The sequence below is a fragment of the Mobula birostris genome, chromosome 9, assembly GCF_030028105.1.
Source record: "Mobula birostris isolate sMobBir1 chromosome 9, sMobBir1.hap1, whole genome shotgun sequence".
NCBI lineage: Eukaryota > Metazoa > Chordata > Chondrichthyes > Myliobatiformes > Myliobatidae > Mobula > Mobula birostris.
This window is the reverse complement of record NC_092378.1, coordinates 8,017,217-8,044,067: the sequence shown is the minus strand read 5'-3', so window position 1 is coordinate 8,044,067 and position 26,851 is coordinate 8,017,217. Positions and strand designations below refer to the sequence as shown.

Genomic DNA, 26,851 nt, shown 5'->3' with positions numbered 1-26,851 from the left:
TCATGTAGATGTGCTCAATGGTTGAAGGAGCTTTACCTGAGATGTACTGGCAGAATCCAATACCTTTTGGAGGATTTTCTGTTTCCATACCAGGCTGTGATACAACCAGTCAATACACTCTCCACTGCACGTCTATAGAAGTTTATCACCAAGGTTTAGATGTCATGTCGAATCTCCACAGACCCCCTAAGGAAGTAAAGGCACTGCTGTGCTTCTTCATAATTGCATGTATGTGCTGGGCCCAGGTCAGATCCTCTGGCATAGTAACACCCAGGAATTTAAAGTTGTTAACCTTCTCCTCCTCTGATCCTCTGATGGGGACTGGCTCATGAACATCTGGTTTCCCTTTCCTGAAGTCTACAATCAGTTCTTTGGTCTTGCTGACATTGAGTGAGAATTGTTATGACACCACTCAGACAAATTTTCAGTCTCCTTCCTGTATGCTGATTCATCACTGCCTTTGATTTGGGCAACAACAGTGGTGTCATCAGCAAACCTGGAGGAATAAAGGTCAAGGCAATGAAGAATTGGACAGTAGACAGCAAAACATATTGTACAACAAATTATTCTCTGATTTAGCAAATCAAGTAATCAGCTGGTTTTGGGGTACTCCAAGCGGCAAATCAGAATATCTTTAAGGGTTTGATGGATGTCTAAACCTGTGTTTGTTTCGTCTGTTATGTAGAGATCAAATTGTTTCAGGATAGCTTAATAAATATACCTCCGAAAAAAAAGATTCAAAGTGCATTTATTATCAAAGTTGTATGTAGTTTACAACTCTGAGATTCGTCTTCTCCAGAAAGCCATGAAGCGAAGAAAACCATGGAAGTTGTTCAAACAAAAACATCAACCCGACCCCACACAAAAAAACCCAAATCTCACAAACAGCAACATGATCACCCTCCCTCTCCCACGTAAAAATTAACATCAAAGGTTTCAAAGGTGCACTTAATGTCGGAGGAAATATTTACAATATACATCCTGAAATGCTTTTTCTTCACAACCATCCATGAAAACAGAGCAGTGCCCCAAAGAATGAACTACAGTTAAATGTTAGAACCCCAAAGCCCTCCTAGCTACCCCTCTCACGCATAAGGAGCAGCAAGCAACAATCCCCCCTCCCAAACCAGTACAAGAGCATTGGTGGCCCCCACCGAGCACTCAAGCATACAGTAAAGCATCAATAAAGACACAGACTTGCAGTGTCCCAAAGACTATTCGTTCACCTGGTAATTTGACATACCACAGACTCTTTCTCTCCCTAATAAGGGAGAAAGAAGTATCTCCATTTCACAGGGAGAGGGGAGACATAACAAACAACTCACTGATTTATGATGTTAAAAGACCGTTGCATCACTTTTTCCGAGCTCAGTGCCCAAAGAACTCAGGTCTCTGGGCACACAGCCAGGAGCCAACTTGCCGCTTTTGATCTTCCATCTCCCATGACACACCGATTCCCTATGGAGGCACCAACCACAAGTCCGCCCGCCTCCAGAGCCATGAAATCCCAGCACTCCGAAGGCGAGCTAATCTCCTAGGCCGCGTCCTTGGTATCTCGAATAATGGCTGTTTGTGAGACCCCGAGAGTGGGTCCCATTCCCGCAACGAACCGAAGTCGGTGTGTAACTCTGGGTCAGGGTCTTCAAAAGAACCCTGAAAGGGAAAAATAGAGATATTAAAGAGAGTAGAACTGTTTCCGAAGATGGAAGCAAAGGAGTCGCCGTTAGGCACCCCTGGTTCCATTATGTTTAGAAAACTAACATATTTCAAATGGAACTAAAAATATTTGGAAAATAATGACTCAGTATCAAATGTAGGACAGCTTACTCCTAATGTTCATCATGCTCCTTATTGTATATCTGAAGACAAAAGGCAGAGGATGGTGGAAGGTGAACTGTATGGTCCTGGTCTTGTCCTGTGCCATACGGGCCATTGGTAAACCTCTACCAGCTGCTAGCCACGGGTAAGGCAGTTAGAGCTACGTAGATGCAGAGTGAAGCCCTGTAACAGCACAATTAGTAAACTTGCTTCCCATTTATTGATACTCTCCTTGTGAAATTGGGCTTTGCTAGGCTAACTGCATCCAGGATATCAAGTTTAGATAATAAACGAGTGAACTGGTGCGGGCAGTCGACTGGCATGGGCAGCTGGTTTGGTCAGGTTTTTCAGCACAGCTTGGAGTCCAAATATGTGCAGCCAAATGCACAGCCCCATGATAACCTCGGGATCGGTTACAAATGCGCACGATATCTAATGTTCTAAAATAGTTTAAAATACTGCTGAAAGCAGTTTTTGATGGTAAAAAGCAATTTTTCTTCTTGCAGCTGCACAATTTTCAGTGAGATGAATGGATTTGCAGATTCCGTGCCAGCTGTACACTGGAGCAGATTCCCCAGAGTAAATGCGGGGAATTCCAGTAAGATCCTGCCCTGCCTTTGAACTCCAGGTCAGGGTGCAGCCAGGAAATCAGCAACAAAACTCAATTAGTCAATCAAGGACTCTTGTGTTTGCGTGGGAATCCTGAACAAGCCAGCGTACAAGTGCCGCCACTTATAATGCCAGATCATAACAAACTCCAAGACCTTTTTTTAAACAATGCTCTTGTAAGGTGAAAGGTGACCATACAGAAACCTACAGTTTCTGTAAAAAGAGGATCAGTGATGGGTGCGTGGAATTCACTGCCAGCGAAGATGGTAGCGGTGGATTCAGTAGAGTCTTTTAAGAAACCCTTGGATAGGTACGTGGGGCTTAGGAAGATAGAAGACTATGTGATAGGGAAATTCCAGGCAGTTTCTAGGGTAGGTTATATGGTCAGCATAACATTGTCAGCCGAAGGACCTGTAATGTGCTGTAGATTTCTATGTTCCAGTTTCAAAGTAAGTTTATTATCGCTGTGTGTCTACCTACATTATACTCATGACTGTGAGGCTAAGTACAGCTCCAAAACCATTTACGTTTGCAGATGACACCACTGTTGTTGGCCAAGTCGTAGGAGGTGACGAATCAGCAAACAGGAGTGAAATGGAAAATTTGACTGAGTGATGCCACAACAACCACCCATCACTCAATGTCAGCAAAGCCAAAGAGCTGATTAATGACTTCTGGAGGAGGAAACCAGAAAGTTCATGAGCCAGTCCTTATTAGGGAATCATCTTCATCATCATGTGCCATGTCGTATGACGTGGGCGATCATGGTCCCATGACCATGAGTGTTCTTGGCAAATTTTTCTACAGAAGTGGTTTGCCATTGTCTTCTTCAGGGCAGTGTCTTTACAAGGCAGGTGACCTCAGCCATGAGCAATTCTCTTCAGAGATTGTCCGCCTGGTTTCAGTTGTCACTTAACCAGGACTTGAGGTGATATGTGCTAACTGCTCATATGACCACCACCGCCGGCTCTACGTGACCCTGATTGTGGTGGGGGGACGCTAAGCAGGTGCTACACCTTGCCCAAGGGTGACTGCAGGCTAACAGAGGGAAGGAGTGCCTTTGGCAGAGACGCATCGAGACTCTGCCACCCACCACCTCTGATAGGGATGGGAGAAAGGATAGTGGGGTAGAGAGAATAAGAAGTTTTGGGGTAAGTGGAAATGGAAACAGGAATGGAGCAACAACAAGAACACAAATTTGCTAAGTGAACACATTTCGAGGACACAGATCAATTAAGATTAATACAGTAACAGATTAGATTTGTATGTGCTAATGAACCTGCAAATTCATGCAACAACAGTTCACCGTGGCTAATGAATAATTAACGTGGCAGCAGGGATCAGAAGGACAGGAAACTCTACGGCAGAGGCCTACTGAGAAATTAATCAATAGAGCCACGGGTGCAACCTCGAAAGAATGAATTAATTGGCTTAGGTATGGTAGAAATTTTAAAAAAATTAATGGCACAGCTGGCAAACCCTCCCCACTCTCTGTCACAAATCTCTCCCTGCCCAGCTCTCTCTAGAACCTTCTCCCAATCCACCTATCCTGATTGGCTGACACATTCCTAACTTGAACAACACAGTTCCTTATCTTTAGCCGAAAGCAAAACATTCTACCAGCAGGGCAACACACATCAAAGTTGCTGGTGAACGCAGCAGGCCAGGCAGCATCTCTAGGAAGAGGTACAGTCGACGTTTCGGGCCCAGACCCTTTGTCAGGGCCGAGCTGCCTGGCCTGCTGCGTTCACCAGCAACTTTGATGTGTGTTGCTTGAATTTCCAGCATCTGCAGAATTCCTCGTGTTTACCAGCAGGACACACTGCTTTTACAGAAAATGATGCTAAAATGAAATAGCTTCAGCATAGCGTAGACATCTTAACCAGGACATTGTAGATGTATACACTACACAACAAAAATCACAATATAATATATAAACAATTTTGTATTTTTGGTACACTAAAAGAATTGGTTTTCTTGTACACAACTTCATTCTACTTCTCGAAGGTTCAAAGTAAATTTAATATCAAAGTAAGTATATGTCACCATGTACTACCTTGAGTTTCATTTGCTTGCAGCCATCACAGCGAAACTGATAAATACAATAGAATCAATGAAAAACTACACACAAAGATTAACAACCAAAGTGCAAAATCTCCAGCTCATTTAGATCTGGTTCAAAAGTCTGTTTCTTAAAAGGAAATTATAGGCTACAGATTGCAGCAAAAGCAGTTCAGAGATGCATTTCTAGAAGTTATGTGAGCTGCCGCAAAGGTTTGCCATGTGTCACCAGCGCCGACGGATGAGAGGAGTTTTTTGTCTGAGTGCTGCAAATCTTTGGATTGCTCTACTACAGAGGGTGTTAAAGGTTGGGTCATTGAATAAATTCAGGGCTTGGAGAGACAGAATTTTGGATCACGGGGGTGATCAGAATTATTGGGAGCAGGAAAGAGGGTGGAGCTGAGGCCAAGATGAGAGCAGCCGTGATCTTATTGCATAGTGGAGCAGCCTTAAGGTATGTGAAGGAAATAATTCTGGTGTGCTCTTTGGAGTGTCGTATGCTTAGTAGGTAGTTGGTTCTGGGTAAGGATAAGGAATTCTGCATGACTGAGTTGATGCATGTTGATTTGCTGTGGCTGTGTGTACCGGGTTTGCTTGTATCTCCATGGGCTGGAATCCTTTCAGAGTGGAAGACAGCGGACAGCTCAGCATTCTAACAGCTGTTTACCAAAGCTGGCCAGAGGATCAGCTGAGCAGGTGCTAACTTGACACCTTCTGAACCTTGGCTGAGTGACATCCTGGTTGTTGTACTGTTCAGGACGGTGAATACCCCTAGCTCAGGTTGAAGCGTTTGATATTGCAGTGTTTGCCAAGCTTGGCAATTAGCTTGCCGAGCTTTCATCACCAGCTGAGCTGAGATCCTCAGTTTTTATAACCCCACGTCGCTTGCCTCGGTCCTGACTGGCTACCCCTTCAGTTGACCTTTCAATTCTGTTGGCTCCAGTTTCTTTGGATCTCTGTTAGTGAAGAGCAAAGATGACACCACTTTAACTGGGACACCATGCTGGTTCCGGCACAGGCAAACACGAGGCAGGCACGAGAATTTTTAGAAGTGTGGTTCTCTTCCAATCACTCTGTAAGCAAACACTTTGAAATCAATGCCATCTAGGAACCCTGAAGAGCTAAAGAAACGTGAGCCAATCGAGATCAAAGGCTGACTGAAGGGATAGCCAAGTAGGGTGAATGGAGGGGCTATATAAATGTGAACACTCCAAGGGAAATCACTAACAACTGCATACTGAGGTTGTCACCTCAACATGATGAACTATCTGCAAGCTAATTGCCAAGCTTGCTGTATTGTACTGGTGCACCGTGCCCATCTTTAAGTGTGCAGGCTGACGGAGAGCTTATGTAATTTAAAACCCAGAGGTCTTCCTTAAACATGGGATGAGTGTAGTTTTCCCATTACTATAGAGAATAAAACACTAAAAAAATGCAATGTTGAAAAGAGTAACATTAATCGTCTGGAGGGTTGTCAGAGGTAACAGCGGGACATCGATAGGATGCAGAACTGGGCTGAAAAGTGGCAGATGGAGTTCAACCCAGATAACTGTGAAGTGGTTTTTATTGGTAGGTCCAATCTGAAGACAGAATATAACATAAATGGTAAGACTTTTGACAGTGTGGAGGATCTGGTGTCGATAGGACACTCAAAGCTGCTGTGCGGGTTGACAGTGTTGTTAAGAATGCGTATGGTGTGTTGGCCTTCATCAGCCATGGGATTGAGTTCAAGAGCCGGGAGGTAATGTTACAGCTGTATAGGACCTTGGTCGGACACCACTTGGAGTATTGTGTTCAGTTCTGGTCACCTCACTACAGGAAAGATGTGGATACTATAGAGAGAGTGCAGAGGAGATTTACAAGGATATTGCCTGGATTGGAGGGCATTCCTTATGAGAATAGGTTGAGTGAACTTGGCCTTTTCTCCTTGGAGTGACAGACGATGAGAGATGACATGATAGAGATGTATACGATGGTGAGAGGCATTGATCGTGTGTATAGCCAGAGGCTTTTTCCCAGAGCTGAAATGACTAAAACAAGGGGGCATAGCTTTAAGGTGCTTGGAAATAGGTACCAAAGGGGTAAGTTTTTCACAGAGAGAGTGGTGGGTGTGTGGAATGCACTGCCAGTGGCAGTGGTGGAAGCGGATATAATAGGGTATTTTAAGAGACTCTTAGGTAGGTACGTGGAGCTTAGAAAAATAGAGGGCTATGTGGTAGGGAAATTCTAGGCAGTTTCTAGAGTAGGCTACATGGTTGGCACAACATTGTGGGCTGAAGAGCCTGTGATGTGCTGTAGATTTCCATGTTCTATGTTTTATGTTCTAAAAACATGAAATAGAAAATAAAAATACAGTTTATCAAAGAAAGCATGGCAGAGTCTCTACTTCCTTGCAGAGATTTGATAAGACTTCGGAAACTTTGACAAGGAGGAGGAAACCAGAGGTCCATGAGCCAGTCCTCATCGGAGGATGAGATATGGACACTGCCAGTAACTTTAAATTCCTCGGTGTTATCATTTCAGTGGACCTGTCCTGGGCCCTGCATGTAAGTGCAATTACGAGGAAAGCACTGCAGTGCCTCTACTTCCTTAGGAGTTTGTGAAGATTTGGTATGACAGCTAAACTTTGACAATAGTCATAGTCATAGTTATACTTTATTAATCCCAGGGGAAATTTGGTTTTCTTTACATTTGCTCCATAAATAATAGTAATAGAACCATAAATAGTTAAATAGTAATATGTAAATTATACCAGTAAACTATGAAATAAGCCAAGGACCAGCCTATTGGCTCAGGGTGTCTGACCCTCCAAGGGAGGAGTTGTAAAGTTTGATGGCCACAGGCAGGAATGACTTCCTATGACTCTCTGTGTTGCATCTCGGTGGAATGAGTCTCTGGCTGAATGTACTCCTGTGCCCACCCAGTACATTATGCAGTGGATGGGAGACATTGTCCAAGATGGCATGCAACTTGGACAGCATCCTCTTTTCAGACACCACCGTGAGAGTGTCCAGTTCCATCCCCACAACATCACTGGCCTCACGAATGAGTTTGTTGATTCTGTTGGTGTCTGCCACCGTCGCTTCTACAGGTGTACAGTGGAGAGTATATTGACTGGACTCAGGACCCACACAACCAGGTTCAGGAATAGTTACTACACCTCAACCATCAGGCTCTTGAACCAAAGGGGATAACTTCATTCAACTTCACTTTCCCATCATTGAAGTGTTCCCACAACCAATGGACTCACTTTCAATGACTCTTCATCTCATATTCTCGATATTTATCGCTTGTTTATTTATTATTATTTCTTTTTGTATTTTCACAGTTTGCTATCTTCTGCACTTTGGTTGCAGGTGTTGTCATTCCCAAGTTGGGTGGCCTTTCGTTGATTCTGTTATGGCTATTATTCTACAGATTCAATGAGTATACCCACAAGAAAATGAATCTCATAGTTGTATATGTGTTTTGATAGTAATTTACTTTGAACTTTGAAATTTCTAGAGTGGCAAATTTATGTGCATGAACTTTATCTGAAATAATACATAACTTAAAATACATGCAATGTGATATTTTTCCACCTGCATACAGATACAGTCATATTTTATAATGTAAATTCTTGGATTAATCTTGGTGGCCCTTGATTGAGAAAGCAAAGGTGTCAATTGTACTTTCTTATTCTAAAATCATACTTTTGAGCAACTATTGAAAAAGACTTTTACCCAAATTGTAATGCAGATCTATTCAAGAAAATTATTCCATTTAATCATAAAGTCAACTTCTTTTTCTCTCTGACAAAGTGGATTTTCAGACTACGTTCTTTCAAGAGTCAGTAATGATGAATGTACTGTATAAATTGTAAAGGGTCATTTATAATCAAAATGCATTAATCATTTGTTCCTTTTGGGGTTGCTTATTCAGCATCATTCATTTGTAAGCTTTACCTGTCTCAAGTTTTATTTGGAACACAATGAACACCTTGTTATTGAATTCTGAGAAATAACGTGTATGTCATAGCCTACCAGTATTTTGCGAAAGGAACACAAATCCATTATCTGGGTGCCGCAGGATTAGATTTTGTTTCACTATCAAAGTCAATGTTGAGTTTATTGTCATCTACACAAGGACATGTATTCACAGGTGCAATGAGAAACTTGCAACATCTCAGGCACAAAGCATCATATAAGCAGGAGAAAAACACACATAAATTAGATACCATTTTTTTTACAAGAAATCATCAATTGGAAAAAAAAACAAAATTCATTTGAGTCAAGGAGGCAAAGTATTCATAGTATTGGTAGACTGAAGTGATTAGGGTTTTGCCAGTTCATTCAATAACCAAATGGTTGAAGGGGAGTTGCTGTTCTTGAAATTGGTCGTGTGGGACATGAGGCTCCTTGGTGTGGCAACTTGCAGTCTCTAAGTATTGGTGAAGACAGAGACAAAAGAGACTGCAAAAGCTGAAATTTGGAGCAAAAACATAAACTGCTGGAGGAACTCAACAAGTCAGGCAGCACCTTTGAAGGGGACTAGGCAGATGACATTTTGAGTTTAGCAGAGTGCTTGAGGTAAGATGTTGGCTCTGCTCAGTGCCTACCAGCTCTGCCAATGCCAGGTCTGGACTACAGAACCAGGTCAATATTAGGCTTGGGATCTACCAATGCTGAGCTTGGCACTAGGGTTGCTATGTTGGTGGGCGCAGGTCTGGCACCATAACAGGTACGGTTGAAAGGCATGGACAGAGTGGATGTGGCAAAGTTGTTTACCATGATGGGGGAGTCTAGTACGAGAGGGCATGACTTAAGGATTGAAGGGCGCCCATTCAGAACAGAAATGCGAAGAAGTTTTTTTAGTCAGAGGGTGGTGAATCTATGGAATTTGTTGCCATGGGCAGCAGTGGAGGCCAAGTCATTGGGTGTATTTAAGGCAGAGATTAATAGGTATCTGAGTAGCCAGGGCATCAAAGGTTATGGTGAGAAAGCAGGGGAGTGGGACTAAATGGGAGAATGGATCAGCTCATGATAAAATGGCGGAGCAGACTCGATGGGCCGAATGGCCGACTTCTGCTCCTTTGTCTTATGGTCTTATGGTATAGCTGAATACAGGTCTGTTATTGCGTACAATATAGGCAGTGAAGATGGGTATAGGTCTCTCACTAGCACCATCTGCAATTTTAAAGTGCCTGCTTTAAGAGATGAAACAGATGTGGACTGTAAAAATTTGTTCTTCCTCTCAGATTTTACTGCTGCTAGACACTAGCCCATGCTTGTAAACTTAAGGAACCAAATGCTGTGAAGGACAATGATGCTTGGGAGAGAATGTATTCAGGTCTCTGATTTAGATAATGAAGAATTTGACTATAAGACCATGCAACCATAAGACACAGAAGCAGAATTAGGCCACTCAGCAGCTTGAATCTACTCTGCCATTCTATCATGGCTGATTCATTATCCCCTTTAATCCCATTCTGCTGCCTTCTTCTTGTAACCTTTGATGACCTGACCACCTCTGCTTTAAATATACCTGGTAACTTGGCTTCCACAGCCACCCGTGGCAATGAATTCCAAAGATTCACCATGCTCTGGCTGAAGAAATTCTGCCTCATCTCTGTTCTAAATGGATGTCCCTCTATTCTGAGATGTGCCCTTTCGTCCTAGGTTCACCCACCAAAGAAACATCTTCTTCACATCCACTCTGTCTAGGCCTTTCAATATTCGATCGGGTACATTAAGATCCCCCTTTTTTCTTCTCAACTCCAGCGAGTACAGGCCTAGAGCCATCAATTGCTCCTCATATATTAACCCTTTCATTCCTGGAATCATTCCCGTGAGCCGCCACTGGACCCTCTCCAATGCCAGCACATCTTTTCTTAGAGGAGGGGCCCAAAACGAAAAAAAATACTGTCAGTCATAAAGCTGGACATTATGGGCATGCTGTAAAATTTGGAATGGCTAAGAAGATACCAGATCTTGAGTCAGTGAGAGAACAAACCAATTTCAGTGTCTTCAGCAAGGAGTTGGTTTTAATAGAAACCTTTTCTCAATCAAACCTCAGCTCTTTGGGTGAGCTTTGGCAAGGAAAGTTTCTGCAAAGTACATTCTGCCCAGATTGGGTGAAATGATATGCTTCTCCTGCACTACCTTGGTGTGCATTGGTAACTTGTCTGTCCTAAACACACATTATTGGTTAAAAAATTGGGAGCCTAAAGTACAGACCCCAAAGTTCACCCTGCTCTCAAATTTACTTGCTCCATCTCTGATATCCGTCTCCCTTTCTTGATATCTCCTGAGAAAGACTAACTGACTCTAACAGTTATATTGACTCTTTTCCCACCCTGTCACTTGTAAAAATGTTATTCCCTTCTCCCAGTTCCTCTGTCTCTGTCGCAACTGTACTCAGGATGAGGCTTTCCATTCTAGAACATCTGAGATGTCCTCTTTTTAAAATCTGAGTTTCCTTCCAACACCATCGATGCTGCCCTCACCCATATCTCCTCCATTTCCTATACATCTGCCCTCTCCCCATCCTCCCATCATTATAGCAGGAATAGAGTTTTTCTTGTCCTTACCTACAGTCCCACGAGCCTCCATGTCCAGCACATCATTCTCTGTAAAGTCCACCATCTTCAACAGGATTCTACCATTAAGCACATCTTTCCTTAAGCTCATCACATCCTTCTTGTTCCCCCCATCCACCTTCCCCCTCAGATGGTGCCAACTATCACCTGCCAGCTTCCTCACGCCCCTCTCTCTTATCCTGGCTATTGCCCCTTTCCTTTCCAGTCTTGACGAAGGGTCTCAACCAAAAGGTCACCTTTATGTTCCCTCCATAGATGCTATCTGACCTGCTGAGTGTGTGTTGCTCAAGATTTCCAGCATCTGCAGAATGATCAGCATTTTGTGATGAAAATGCTGTGATTGTCGCGGCTCATTTCAGTGCTGTAACGTGTCCTCGAGCACGTTTAAATTAGTCCATTCATCTTGCTTGCTGTAAAATTCTATATAAATATTGCAAAGGAGACAAATGGATTCAAATACAAGTATACATTTTGAGCTGGTATAGCTAAAAAATCTCTGCATGATGCTAATTGCTGTGGAAAGGTCTGAAATCCTTAGACAGCCCTTGGTGTTGAGGGCAAGTTGCTTCTACTTCATTTCTGTTTCTTCTGAGCTGTGGGTAGAGTACCATACTGGGTCTGAACGTTCTTCCACGGGGGGGGGAGGGGGTCACGGTATCGCGGCAGTTAGCGTAACACGATTAGGCCGCCAGCAACCCAGGATCAATTCCTGCCACTGTCTGTAAGGAGTTTTACACATTCTCCCTGTGATCATGTGGGTTTTCTTCCGATGCTTCAGTTTTCTCCCACGTTTGAAAGAGGTGACGGTTCAAAGGTTAATTAGTAACATGGGTATAATTGGACAGCACAGGCTCAAAGGCCCAGAAGAGCCCTTTCCTGTGTCATATCTTTAACAAAAAACGATGGGGTAGGTGGCTAGTTGCCAGTGCTCTAGGCTCTTTGCTGTCTTTACAAATGCCTTGCAGGATTGGAGGCTCGGGATACTCAATGCCCTCGCGGATACCCACTCCACTCTGATTGATCATGGGAGTATGGGACTTCCCGTGGGTTAGTGACGAAGCCATGTTCTTTCAAGGAGATGCTGAAGATGATTGTGATTTTTTTTTGTCCAATGCACTAACACAAAAGCACGCATATTGGGGGACGGGCGCATGCGCGCGTACACACACACACACACACAAACACAATCTGTGTGTCTTCTTCCCATTTTCAGTGAAGCTGCCTGACTCACTGACTGAATCTGTTTTTATTTCAGATTTCTACCATTTGTTGTTTTATTTTAAATTTTCAGAAACTATTTCTTGGATAATATAGAAGCAATGAAGCTGTCAGAAGGCACAATCTAGTGCCTTACACTTAGTAAAATAATACTTTTTTTCTGAATTATATCAGCATTTTGTTTTCTCTTCTGTAGCTAGTTTTGAGGCTGACGAAAGAAGCAGGAAAAATCACAAAGGAATTAAAGGTCACGTGGAAGGAGAATGAACTCTTTCACAGAAAACAAGTTTATGTTGGGTTGTCTGCAGCCACACAGCAGTGATTATGAAAGCAGTTTTGCAAAACTGCTGTTAATTGGTTTAAGCTTCAGCAGATGAGAAGATCATTAAGAAACATCTTTGTTATGGTTGATTTCAGCAGTTTAGCACAGTGATTGCTATCAAAATGTCGTCATCTCACCAGTGAGGGAAATGATTGAAAATAGATTTGCTTCTGATGTGCCCTTATCACTGGTCAACAACGGAGGAATTATTTTCATTGGTTGTTTGTAAACGTGAGAAGCATAGTAACTTCACTACTGACATGGTGCCATCAACAGATCAGCCACATCTGCATTCTGTAAAAAAGCTTTGCCTTGCTATTACAGATGATTAATAAAGTGAATGGGAAAGGTTGAAGAGGTTAGAATTTGGCTGGGTTGTGTAATAACAACAACCTCTCACTCAACCGCAACAAGACCAAAAACAGATTGTAGACTTCAGGAGGGGGAAACCAGAGGTCCATGAGTCAGTCCTCATCAGAAGATCAAAGGTGAAGAGGGTCAGTAACTTTGAATTCCTGGGTGTCACTATCTCAGTGGACCAGTCCTGGACCCATCACATAAATATAATTGCAAAGAAAGCACAACAGTGTCTCTGCTTCCTCAGGAGTCTGCGGAGATTTGGCATGTCATCAAAAACATTGCCAAACTTCTATAGGCATTACAGCCTGGTATGGGAACACCAAAGCCTTTGCGTGTAAAATCCTACAAAAGGTAGTGGATTCGGCCCAGTACATCATGGGTTAACCCCCCTCTTCCCCCCCCCCCCCAAGACATTGAGCACATCTACATGAAACATTGGTGTAGAAAAACAGCTTCCATTACCAAAGATCCTCACCACCCAGGCCATGCTGTTTTCTCATTGATGCCATCAGGTGGAAGGTAGGACAGCCTCAAGACTCACAACACCAGGTTCAAGAAGAGTTCAACCACCAGGCTGTTGAACAAAAGGGGATAACTGCACTCATTCTAATTCTGGTGCTCCCACAACCGATGATCTCACTTCAAGGACTCTTTATTCTGTTATTTCATGCTCTCATTTCTCTACTGTATTGCTCTTCATTTAGTTTGCATTTGCGCAGTTTGTTGTTCATTGATCCTGTTTGCAGTTTCTGTTCTATAGATTTGCTAAGTATGCCTGCAGGAAAAAGAATCTCAGGGTTGTATGTGATGACATGTATGTACTCTGACAATAAATTTTACTTTGAACTTTGGATTTGTATCCAGGAACATAGGAGAATGAGGGGAGATTTGATAGAGAATCAGAACCAAGTTTAGTATCACTGGTACTTGTCATGAAATTTGTGGACTTTGCAGCAGCAGTTCAATGTAATACATAATAATAGAAAAAATGTGAATTACCGTCAATATATATATTACAATTAAAAAAAGGCTCTGCAAAAAATAGAAATAAAAAATAGTGAGTTAGTGCCACCTAGGCACTAAGGGTTCAGAGGATGACGACGAGTGTTCATAGCTTCAATGTCTATTCAGAAATTGGATGGCAGAGGGGAAAGAGCTGTTCCTGAATCACTCAGTGTGTGTCTTTAGGCTCCTGTACCTCCTGGTGGTAGCAATCAGAAGAGGGCATGGCTTGGATGATGGGGATCCTTAGTGATGGACGCCATCTTTTTGGGGCATTGCTCCTTGAAGATGTCCTGGATACTATGGAAGCTTGTGCTATGGAAGCTGACTAGGTTTACAACTCTCAGCAGCTTATTTTGATCTTTTGTACTAGCCCTTTCTCCCCCAAATTAGATGGTGATGGTAAGTATATATACTGTGAGTCAGTTTTTATTATTATGTGTTACGTTTTACCGCAAACCAACAAACTTCACAACATATGCCAACGACTCTGATTCTGACTTCTGTGTTTTGTGGCTGAGCAAAGCCTGCCAAAGGACATTGGAGGTACCTTAAGCAAATTCTGTCCGATATAATTCAAAGTGTTGCTGTAAGCTACTCTATGCCCTACGTGGAATGGAAGTTGACATTATTCAAAATTGTTTTAGCAGTTCAATAGAATCACATTTCAAAGCCCAATCAGTAAAGTATTTTTGACAAGTGTATCAGCTTGAATTGTTTTTCTGCCTGGTTCATAACTGTGACAAGTGTGTGTGTGTGTGTCCCATATTCACTGTTAGGAAAGAAAGTACTAATATATGATTGAACAGCTAACATACAGTAAGATGTAGCCCAGCAGTCATGTACTCACCCCTGATGTCAATCAATTGTTTAATTTCAGAAAAATGCCTTGCATGGAGACCATGGCAGGGATGGACTGTGGAATAAAGAAGGGATCTACACGGTTGTGATATTTCTCACTGCCTTTGTTATTATCATCACATGCCTAATGGTAAGAGTCCTTTCTTCCAGTGTGCTCCTACAGTTCAGTATGTCATGCCATTCCAATCTTAAAAGAAAAGCCTGCCAATGGTTGTGGTTGTTATTCATTTTGAGAATGAGCATCATCCTTCCTTGCAAGAGTATTGTCAGTTTGGGAAGGAATTCAAAACTACTTTTGCCATCTGTTTAATGATGTTCAGAACAATTTTTAATGCAAGTCACGTGTAATCGAGACTTGCCCCAATGAAGGGTCTTGGCCCAAAACTTCAACTATTTGTTCCCCTTCCTAGATGCTGCCTGACCTGTTGAGTTCCTTCAGCAGCTGGTATGTATGATCAATACTTCCAAAGTGAGTTTAAAGACTCAAGCAGCTAAATTTGATAATCTTAGTAAATGTGCAAAGGTTGTGATGTGTCACTGACGTGTCCATCGATTACCAAGGCAACACACACAAAATACTGGAGGAACTCAGCAGGGCTGGCAACATCTATGGAAAAGAATAAACAGTCGATGTTTCAGACTGAGACCCTTCATTAGGACTGGGGGGTGGGGGGTGAGTGACAGTAAGAAGGTGGCAGGAGGTGAGGAGGAAATACAAGGTAGCAGGAGATAGGTGAGCTATTGCTACTGCAAAGTCTCCTTGAGAGATGCCAACTCTGAAGAAGTTTGAATCTTCCCTTCATGGGAGTTCAGTCAGACCTCCTCTCTCGCTGCTCCCTCTCTGTGATCTCTGACTCTTTGACCATGTGCTCACCCAGATCCACTCCCCTATCACCTGTCACCTTGTACTTCTTCCTCCACTCACCCATCTTTTCACCCTGACTTCTTCCTGTCCTTTCCAGTCCTGATGAAGAGTCTCGGCCCGAAACGTCGACTGTTTATTCATTTCCATGGATGCTGCCTGGCCTGCTGAGTTCCTCCAGCATTTTGTGTGTGCTGCTTTGGATTTCCAGCATCTGCAAATTTTTTCGTGTTTGTGATACCATCAATTACAATGCAGGTTTATACTGCCCAATGGGTTCAGTGATTTCAGCATTTGGCAGTTGCAAATTGGCAGCTGTTTTGAAGGAAAAGCAAGGCAAAATCATTATCCTCCAAAGCCTAAGTACAAGGTTCAGTACATGCTGGACGTCTTGAACAGCACACAGAGAATTCCTCCAGAATTCAGATAGCTTCTACGGAAAGAATAAACAGTGTGCACTTCAGGCCAAGACCCTCCATCAGGATTGGAAAGGAAGAGGGCAGAAGGCAGAGTGGGAGGGGGTGGGGAAGGAGTACAAGCTGGCAGGTGATGGGTGAGACCGGCTGAGGAGGGAGGTGGGCAGGGTGGGTGGGAATGAAGTAAGAAGCTGAAATGTAATAGGCAGAAGAGGGAAAGGGCTGAAGAAGGAGTCTGACACAAGAGGACGGTGGACCATGGAAGAAAGGGAAGGACAGAAAAAGGGAAGGAAGTGATGGGCAGGTGAGGAAAAGAGAAGGACTGAGAAAGTAACCAGAATGAGAGATAGAAAAAGAGAGAATGTGGGAGGGGCAGTAATTACTGGAAGTTAGAGAAATTAATATTTATGCCATCATGTTGAGGCACCCAGACAGAATATGAGGTGTTGCTTCCCATCCTGAATGCAGCTTCATCACAGCAGTAATGGAGGCCATGAATAAGCATGTCAGTCTGGGAACGGGAAGTTGAATTGAAGTGAGCGGCCACCGGGAGACCCTGCCTTTTGTGGTGGAAGGAACTCGACAAAGCGGTCCCTGTCCTGAATCAATGTAGAGGAGGCTACACCAGGAGCGCTGGTTACAAATCTGATGGCATGAGCATTGAATTTTTCTGTTTATCTTCTCCACGATACTACCTGACCTGCTGAGTTCCTCCTGTATTTTGTGTGTGATCCTCTCCAAGACCAACATCTCCAGCACTGAGGCCCTAGCTGTTCTGTGTCTATGTCGTTTATGTGCCCAGTGCCATTCTCCCAAAGCAGACATTCTGCTTTGTGTTCTGTTTCGGGAAGAGATTACTGTGCAGAGAAAGAAAAGGTTTGAAGTGTGTGCTCAAAGTTTTTTCTGAAAAATTTCAACATCTATACTGCCTCTTGGAACCTCTGGCCCATGATCACTCACAGTGGAGAAGATGCATTCAGGATGGTATCAATTACATCAAGACCATGTGTGGGAGAAAGTGGATTTGCTACAAAAGTGGCAGAGGGGAGTACAGCACCTCACAAACTTCAAATATCTGCTCTGACAGCCACCTTGTGTCCCTTCTGTGGAAGAGTCTGCAGTCACTGGTGACCTTCGAACCCATGGGGTGGAAACAAGTCTCGGGGGGAGTGGCTAAGAAGAATAAGAAGAAAGTAGAATGAATGAATTTGCAGAAGGGTGTTGTGTGCAGTTCTCCCCGGTCAAAATAAGCCTGTTACAAACAAGAGAAAATCTGCAGATGCTGGCAATCCAAGCAACACACACAAAATGCTGGAGGAATTCAGCAGGCCAGGTAGCATCTACGAAAAAGAGTCCAGTCGACATTTCAGGCCAAGACCCTTCAGCAGGACCCTGTTCACTGTTAACAAACCTGTTTGCTATTTACCTCCAGTCAGCACCATCTAAAGGGAGGGAGTGATGTGTTTGGTTCAGATGCTTTCCATTATTCTTTCAGATTTGATCCTAGGAAAGAGCAATGGGCAATATAGAAGAAAGGGCTCCAAACATTTCTAGTTCATGGTTAAAGACCATGGTGGCATATCTGATATTCAGGGGTTCCCAAACATTTTTTTGCCATAGACCAATACCATTAAGCAAGGGGTCTGTGAACGCCAGGTTGGGAGTCCCTGGATGTGTTGGATGTTGATGGTTTTGCAATCCAAAGGTTCTTCAGAGGTCAAGAATGAGGAATGAAACTAAATCTTCCAATCATTTTATTAAGCGTTACAAGAGTGGACAATGAAAAAGAAAGAAGAGCCAAAAGAGCAAAGAAAATAAAGACAAAGGAGAAAGCTGTCATCATTATTTCATACTTAGAGTTCAGTTCTATTCAAGTGATAACAATTAACCAGTACACAACACCTTATTTTCCTATATTTTATCTGGGTAGCTTTAAACCTAATGGTTAAAGTATTGATTTCACCCCCCCCCCAACCCCCCAATTCCCCTCTCTGACCTTTTACCTCTTCTCAGCTGTCTATCACTTCCCGCTGCCTCCCGCTCCTTCCCTTTTTCCTATTGTCCACTCTCCTCTATTATACAACCTGTGTTGTATGATAGGATTTTAAAAAGGTTGTGGTTACATTAATCCTACTTCACCTGAAACCTATTCTCACACAGCACCCCGGAAGGAGGATGAAGGGGGAGAATCAATAAGAAACAAGATATATCATATAAATACTTAAAACTAAATTAATTATCTTTCACCACATTCACAAACAAATATGAAACAATTTACCTTTCTCTTCCATGTTCCATAATTTTGTAATATTTAAGTATTTAAAAATCTCTCCCTCCTCTCTTCCTCTATTCTCCACTCTGAGATTTTAGCTCTCCTCACCTGCCTATCACTTCCCCCGGGTCACCTCCTCCTACCCTTTCTACTATGGTCTTCTCTCCTCTCCTATCAGATTACTTCTTCTCCAGCCCTTGACCTTTCCCATCCACCTGGCTTCACCTATCACCTTTCAGCTATCCTCCTTCCCCTCCCCCATCTCTTTATTTTGGCATCTTTCCCCTTCCCTCTCAGTCCTGAAGAAAGGTTTTGGCCCGAAACACTGGCTATATAAAGATACGAGAAAGCTTAGGAAAGTTAAACTACAAGAAAATGACAATTCTACACCCCAATCCAACAGATGGGAGATGCCCTCAGTGTGAAGGTTGACCATGTCCACAAGGACTTGGTTGCTATAGTGATTGGAGATTCCTACGGAGCAATGTATGTATTGTTACTGTCACCCTACTGAGCAAAGACGCTCACAATTATTTCTCCATCTGCTGTCCTCAGAAGATCAAATATTGCGAGTTCTCACAGAGATCTTATTTATATTAAAAAAAAAAGAAACACGCAACATGTTGCTCCAGCTTGGAAGATGTAAAAGTTGATTGTCCCGATCACCTTGATAGTCCCAAGCAATGAAGTCCCGTCCTACCCTGAGGACATCCTTACTCAAGTAGATTAAGATGGGACAAGGAGGATGAAAATAATCTGCTGAGAGTCCTTCTGTCACCGACCCCATTTCCACTTGTTGCTTGTTGTAATCTAACATGGCTTCTCCCAGTCATGCTTCTTTCTGAGTGGAATGCCTACTGATGCTCCCATGATCGAGTGCAAAGGGTTCATGCCTTGAAATCAGCAGAAAGTTCTCCAGCACCTGCCGCCCCAATCCCTATAGAATTTTCCAACTTGAAAGCATCAAGCAGTTGCTAAGATTTTCCCAACAGCCATGAGCAACAATTTGCAGACTAGTTGCTAATTGGTTTATGCTCCTTTTGAGTAGTCATCAGGGGAGCCTTTCAGCCATTTGACATTAGCTAATGGTATCAACTGGAGTATTGAGCTCTGGTTAGGCAGCAGTACTTTTTCATGCTGTTTGATTACTTAATCTGCCTTAAATAAAGGCAGAAAATGCTGAGAATACTCAGCAGGTCAGGCTGCACCTGTGGGGAGAGAAACAGAGTCAATGTTTCAGGTTCAAACTGAAAAGGAGATGAAAGAAATTTGCTAATTTTCTTCAGAGCTGATGAAGACTCAAAACAGTGACTCTGTTTTCCTTCCCACAAAGCAGCCTGACCTGTTAAGAATTTCTAGCATTTCCTGCTTTTGTTTTACATTTCCAGAATTGGCAGGTTTTTTTTTGTGGGTTTTTACTTAACCTGCTTGCTGTGCAAACTTGGAAAGAAGCAAAACTCATCAAGGAGGTGGTGTTGCCTTCACCAATGTGGTGCCCTTTACAGCTTGCCCTACAAATTGTGCACTCACCTGCAATTGTAGCATCTAAAAAAAGTTTCAGTTATCTTTTGAGGCCTCCATTGATCAGGATCAACCATGGGTGTTGTGTCCTAGCTGTCTAGATATGCAAGCCTGGGTATTATGATATTGAGAGCAAGCTGTTGCTCATGTAGCAAGCTCCCCCTCTCCACGTATCTGATGAACCCAAAGGAACAGCAGAGTACAATACAATTTGGCACCAGCAGCACTGCAGGAGTTGCCAGGCAGCTTTGAACTCAAAGTAGGACCTCCTCAGGGACTCCAAATCCAGATTTTCCCTCTGGGTTTATACCTGAAACCTTCCCCATGAGTGGGTATAGCTGCAGGGCAGTAGAGGTTTGATATCAGAGTTTTCCTTCTCCTAGATGAGCTGCCAACCATGGCTGCTGAGCCAACTTGCATGAAGCAACTGGTTTTAAGGCACCAGTAACCCATCTTTGCCCCTTCTCCTGTCAGTCGAAGTGGTTTCGCCGTGCTTAGTAGCTAAGATACCCGTGAGTGCCAGGGGCTGGACTTGGATGTCAGAGGCTATTTGAGGCGCACGCCCCCATTGTCCCTATTACCACCCCCAGCTACAACAACCTTAAGGAATCTTTTATGAGTAAGAAATTAGGAAAAAGAGGTAGAAATTTTGACACCTGGAACTTGTTTATTTCTGTAGGTTGATGAGATGTTCCAAACTGATTGCAAAATGAGATCAGCACTTCTACGTGAAATTATATTGTATATGAATATGTGTATTTGCAGAGTAGGCTGGATATGCAGCATTGTGATCGATACCATGATGCACTCTCTTGCTTATGTTCTTGCTCAATCCTGTTCATCCTGTAATCTTACCATATAGAAATTACAATGTAAGAAACCTAACCTGAGTGTATTTTTGGTGTTTAGTGTTAATGTGTAATATTATAATAATATTGTGTAAAGGCAATCAAAATGAAAGGAACAGAAGAAATAGATGAGGTACATTAACCATTGTAAAAGACACCTGGACAGGTATATGGAAAAGGTACGTGCTATACATAACACTAAACACCACAAATTACATTCTGCTAAGTTTCTTCCATTGTAATTCCTATATTGGCCAAGCAGTTAAGGCATTGGACTAGCGATCTGAAGGTCGTGAGTTCGAGCCCCAGCCGAGGCAACGTGTTGTATCCTTGAGCAAGGCACTTAATCACACATTGCTCTACGACGACACTGGTGCCAAGCTGTATGGGTCCTAATGCCCTTCCCTTGGACAACATTGGTGTCGTGGAGAGGGGAGACTTGCAGCATGGGCAACTGCTGGTCTTCCATGCAACCTTGCCCAAGCCTGCGCCCTGGAGAGTGAAGACTTTCCAGGCGCAGATCCATGGTCTCGCAAGACTAACGGATGCCTTTAATTCCTATATGACAAAGCTATGGGTGGACAGGATTGTGGAGTTTAGAGGGATATGGGCCAAACTTTGGTGAAAGGGACTGGAGATGGTTCAAATTGGGCAAAAGGGTCTGTTTCTGTGATTTATGACTCTATGACTGTGACAGACATATAGATTTATTATTGATAATTGCATTACAGCCAATTGTAAAATCCTGATATTACAGCCTCGCTAGTGATATCTCCACCCCATGATGAATTTAATTAGCTAGATCAGCCCTAATTTATATTACCTTTAACAATTAATGTTGATCACTTCACCACCTCTAGAACATAGAACATGCAACAGTTCAGCACCTTTCTCCTTAACTACATAATATATTTGGATTTCTTTTCTTTCAGTTTCTGTACAGGTTGAAGGAGAAACTTCAATTTCAAATCAACCAGGATAAACAACAACACCAACATATCAATCTTGCTTCCCTCCCTGCGCAGCAGCCACAACCAGAGGTTAAGGTTGCAAACAGTATGGTACAGCCTGGTCCCATTTCCGGCACTGTGAGCATTAACATCGATCCACAGGGTCAGTCCGCACCAGAGGTCAAGCCCTGTGTGGCATCGGGACCCTCTCCATTCAAAATGAAGCCCGCTTGTCTCCAGGAAAGGTAAAGTAAAATAAAATCTGTTAAAATGAGAAGAGAGTGTGTTCTTTGCTTTATGACCCACTCAGAGAAGAGGTTTTATCCATTTACATGATTTCGATGTCACTGGCAAGTCTAACAAGAAGGATGGATGTTTTGTGACAATCCAGAGACTACCATCACAGAAGCTGGCATTTTAATTCCAGATTGATTTAAGTACTTCAGTTTAAATTTCTCAGCTGTTATGGTAGGACTCGGAATCAATAATCCAAATGTTAGACATCAGTCCAGTAACAGCCACAGTGTTACTGGACCTCAGTACAAATTAGTTTGTACTCTGTGGACGTTAACATCAGTTACAACTGATTATTGAACATCTTTTAGAGTAGGTATTCCCAACCTTTTTATGCCATTAACCAATGGATCCCAGGTTGAGAACCCCTGATTTAAAGGTTTCCTTCAGAAAAGTTTGATAGATTTGATTTCACTTAGGAACTGAAATTGAGTATTGTAGATTGGGTGTCTTAGAAGATGATGCCTTTCATCCAGTCTATTGTTCTTCTTAAAATGCAAATAGAGGTTGGATGGCTTTTCAGTAAATTCACTTATGGGATACCGATAATTGCCGGCAAGAACACTACTTACTGAAGACCCTATTTTCTTTCGAGAAGGTAATAGTAACTATTGAATGGTAGCTCAGGATCAAAGAGAACTTAGTGAATGTGAATTCATAGTGAGGCTAGACCAAAGTTCAAATTAAATTCATTATCAAAGTACATATATGCCATCATCTGCAGCCCTGAGATTCATTTTCTTGTGGGCATACTCAATAAATCCAGTAACCATAATAGAATCAATGAAAGACTGCATCCACCAGTGTGGACAACCAGTGTACAAATGACAACACTCTGAGCAAATACAAAAGAAAGCAAACTAAGAAGTAATAATAAAATAAGCAATAAACATTGAGAAGATGAGATGAAAAGTCCTTGAAACTGAGTCCACAGCTTATGGGAACTGTTCAGTGTTGGGGAAAGTGAAGTTGAGTGAAGTTATCACCTGAGCCTGATAGTTGAGGGGTAATAACCATTCCTGAACCTGGTGGTGTGAGTCTTGAGGCTTCTGTACCACCTTCCTGATGACAGCAATGAGAAGAGAGCATGTCCTGGGTGATGGAGGTCCCTGATGATGGATGTTGCCTTCCTGCAACAACACAGGTAAGAAATGCAGAGTAATTTCCTTGAGGAACATCATTGTGCCAAATGGGCTTTCAACCATCTGGTATTTTCAGCCACTGTTACTGATGGTGAGTTGCAACTTCTCCATTGGTTTGATGAGATATTTCAATATTGTTTCTTTAGACTTTTGGGCATATCAACCAGTAAGGTGATCACCATAACACTGTGACAGAATCCAAGACAGTGAGTTCATTAGCTGCAAGTAATTGTGAACAGTTTATTACCTTGTGGGAAGTGAACTAACAACAAATTGTCTGGAAAGAAATGAAATACCCAAACACTGAAGTGTAGGGTCCATCTGTAAAGGGCAGTAAAGGACACTTGGTGTAGCCGTAGGGTACGTACCACATCCAAAGAGAACATCCAGATCCATTTTAATTAATTTGCCGTTCTCCTCTGGTGTAAACCATATTGCTTGTCTCATGTTAATCTTCACGTTGTAAGTCTAAGACTACACAATCCTGTGTCACTCTCATCACTATCAGATTTTTTGTCAACAGCATGCAGATTAGTGCTCTTTTTTTATTTGAAACTATAACTTGAACTTTTTAAAAAAAATCTTTTTTCTCTTTCCTGTAGAGTCCAGTTATTTTTGTCTGTCCAACATACTGTTTGTAGACGCCCCACCTGGTTGCATTAATGCAGGTTTCGCCTTTAAATCTGCATTGTTCTGGTGTATGTAAGCCCCTGCTCCAATGGTAACACAATTTGCTCAGTCAGGCAGGCCTCTGCAGAATAAGCTGCCAGCGCAAGTGGCTCATGTGAGCCAATTTGGATAGGAGTATGAATGCTAGGGGTACCGAGGGCTATGGTCCTGGAGCAGGCTGATGGGAGTAGGCAGTTTAAATGATCCAGCACGAACAAGATGGCTGAATGACCTGTTTCTGTGCTGCACTTTTGTATGACACCGTGACTCTCACTGATAAAGAGAACTATTCTTCAATACATAATCAAGTGTCCTGCAGTTTGGATGACATATTGTATAGCAATATCTCAAAAACATGGAGAGGAAGTGAAATATAATGTGAATAAAGCTAAGCAAATGCAAACTGCTTTGAACTATGATACTAAACAATTTTGTAATGTAAAAATGTATATCAGTGCTTTGTTCTTATTCACACCATAACCGGAGTGGAGGTAATGGAAATTGCACTGTAAATATTTTAGTGGAAGCACTAATGAAAGGAAGACCATTTTTACACTGTTTAGGATTTTTAAAGAACTTTGCAGTCAGCATTTCCGATACAGTTCTTCATGGTGATGCTAAAATCATTTCCTGCACTCTTTCATGCTTTCCTTCTAATTTGTTTTATTTAAGGTTCCTGCTGTCATCAATTTAAAATACTGTCAGATCTTCCAGCTGCTTAAGTTTTTGTGAAAGGAAATTAGTAGCAAAATAGGAAGAGAAAATATGTAAAAAATTTGCAATACTAATTTGCAGAAACAATGGCTGGAGCGAACAGTTGCTTTGAAAGGGTGTCTTGCAAAATCCAGATTTCACTTTGATATTGCAAGCATCCGGTCATGATTTTTTTTTGCATTAGTCTGAGAGATAACTTAAATGTTAGGGAAAGTGTAGAACATTGTAAGAATTGCTCTTCATTGTGTTTTAATGTGTTTCCGTCACTCAGCCTCGTAAAGCCTGCTTCTCCTTTTAATAACGGCTGCATCACAGCCTGGTATCCAAGCACCAATGCCTTTGAACAGAAAATCCTACAAAAGGTAGTGATTTGGCCCAGTATGTCACGGGTAAACACTCCCAACCATTGAGTGCGTCTATATGAAACGCTGTTGTAGGAAAGCAGTATCCATCATCAGAGATCCTCACCACCCAGGCCATGCTCTTTTCTCGATGCTGCCATCTGGTAGAAGGTACAAGAGCCTCAGGACTTGCACCACCAGTTCAGGAACAGTTTCTACCCCACAACCATCTTGCTCTTGAACTAAGGGGATAACTACACTCACTTGCCCATCCAGTGAGATGTTCCCTCAACCAATGATCTCGCTTTAAGGACTTTTTATCTTGTTATTTCATGTTCTTGTTATTTATTACTATTTATTTATGTTTTCATTTGCACAGTTCATTGCCTTCTGAACTCTGGTTGATCTTTCATTAATTCTCTCATAGTTTCAATTCTATAGATTTGCTGAGTATGCCCATAGGAAAATGAATCTCGGGTTGTATATGGTGACGTATATGTACCTCAATAATAAAAAAAATATGTTGAACTTTGAACTTCCCTTTATTCCCAGGTAACCTTTCACCGGCTTGCTTTTCAAGGGCCCTTCTGCCTTGGAAATATTCAAAGGTTCAACTTTGAGTTAAAGCATTCTAAAGGCTTATAATTCTCTAAGAGATTTTTTTGCCTTATTTCTATATTAATTGGGCAAAACTTAATGTAAACGGTGATGCATGTTATAGATGGGTGGCGGGGTGGAGATACATCTCTACCAACTGAGGTGGAAGGCACTCCTTCCCTCCGCTAGCCTGCAGGTCACCCTCGGGCAAGGTGTAGCACCTGCTTAGCCCCCCCCCCCCCCCACCACCCCTGATCAGGGTCACTTGAAGCCATGGAGCAGGTGGTGGATGGTTGTATGAGCAGCTGGTGCATATCACAAGTCCTGGTTATGCAACCACTGACACCAAGCAGACAATCTCTGAAGAGTACTGATAATGGCTGGGGTCACCCGTCTTGTAAAGTCACTGCCCAGAAAAAGGCAATGGCAAATCACTTCTGTAGAAAAATTTGCCAAGGACAATCACAGTCATGAAAAGACCATGATTGCACATGTCAATATGACAAGGCATATATTGATAATGATGATGTTATAGAGCCTTTCTAACTGGAAACATGCACTTCCCATCCAAAATGACAAGAACAGTCAGGATCTTGTATGCTCCAATTAAGTCAGCTCCTCCTCTTCAAATCGCCAGTGGATATAAGCCTAGCGTGTACAATCTTCCTTCATAGACAACCCACACTTTTCAGATATTATCTAGTAAACCTCCTCTGAACTGCTTCTAAAGCATTAACCAACAAAACAATATCGTGCATTGTACTTCAGATGTGGCTTCTCCAATAGCTTATATAACTGAAGCAAAACCTCCTGATTTACATAGTTAATTTCTATAGAAATAATTGAAAATGTATAAAAAATATTAAAATAGATTTTTTAAAAAATCAAAATAATTAGCTTTCTTAATTAATTACTCCACCTGCATTTCTGCCTTTTGCAAATCATGCATTGGAATACCTGATCTCTGCTTTTCAGAGCTCTGCAATGCCTCACCATGTTGATCATATACTGCCTTTAATTTTTCTTGCCAAAGTGGACATTGTACTCTCTATTATACCTTGTATTAGCCTCTGACAACCAAGTCCAGCTCCTGACCTTCACGTGTGGCTTAACTAGTAAGTATTGCAGAGCCATTTCTACTGACAGGAGAAGGGGCCAAGGCAGATTACTGGCGCCTTAAAACTGGTCGCTTCAGGCAGATGGGGCTCATCAGCTGTGGCTAGCAGCTCATCTAGGAAAAGGAAAACTCTGATCTCGAACCTCCACTGTGTTGCGACTATACCGACTCATGGGGAAGGCTTCAGGAGTAAACCCCGAGGGGAAAAATTGGAGCACATGTCCCTAAGGTAGTCCTACATGAGTTCAATGCTGATTGTCAACTCCTGTAATGCCGTGAG

The 26,851-nt window shown here is 42.5% G+C and overlaps 1 protein-coding gene across 1 annotated transcript in view; it reads left to right on the top strand.

Moving 5' to 3' along the window:
* The window catches only part of LOC140202521 (receptor-type tyrosine-protein phosphatase R-like), a 285,315-nt gene that overhangs the window by 50,257 nt on the left and 208,207 nt on the right, over positions 1 to 26,851 (top strand). The window contains exons 4-5 of the mRNA XM_072267467.1: positions 14,848 to 14,958; positions 21,680 to 21,942. Of these exons, the coding sequence (XP_072123568.1) occupies positions 14,848 to 14,958; positions 21,680 to 21,942 (374 nt within the window). The remainder of the gene's footprint in view (positions 1 to 14,847; positions 14,959 to 21,679; positions 21,943 to 26,851) is intronic.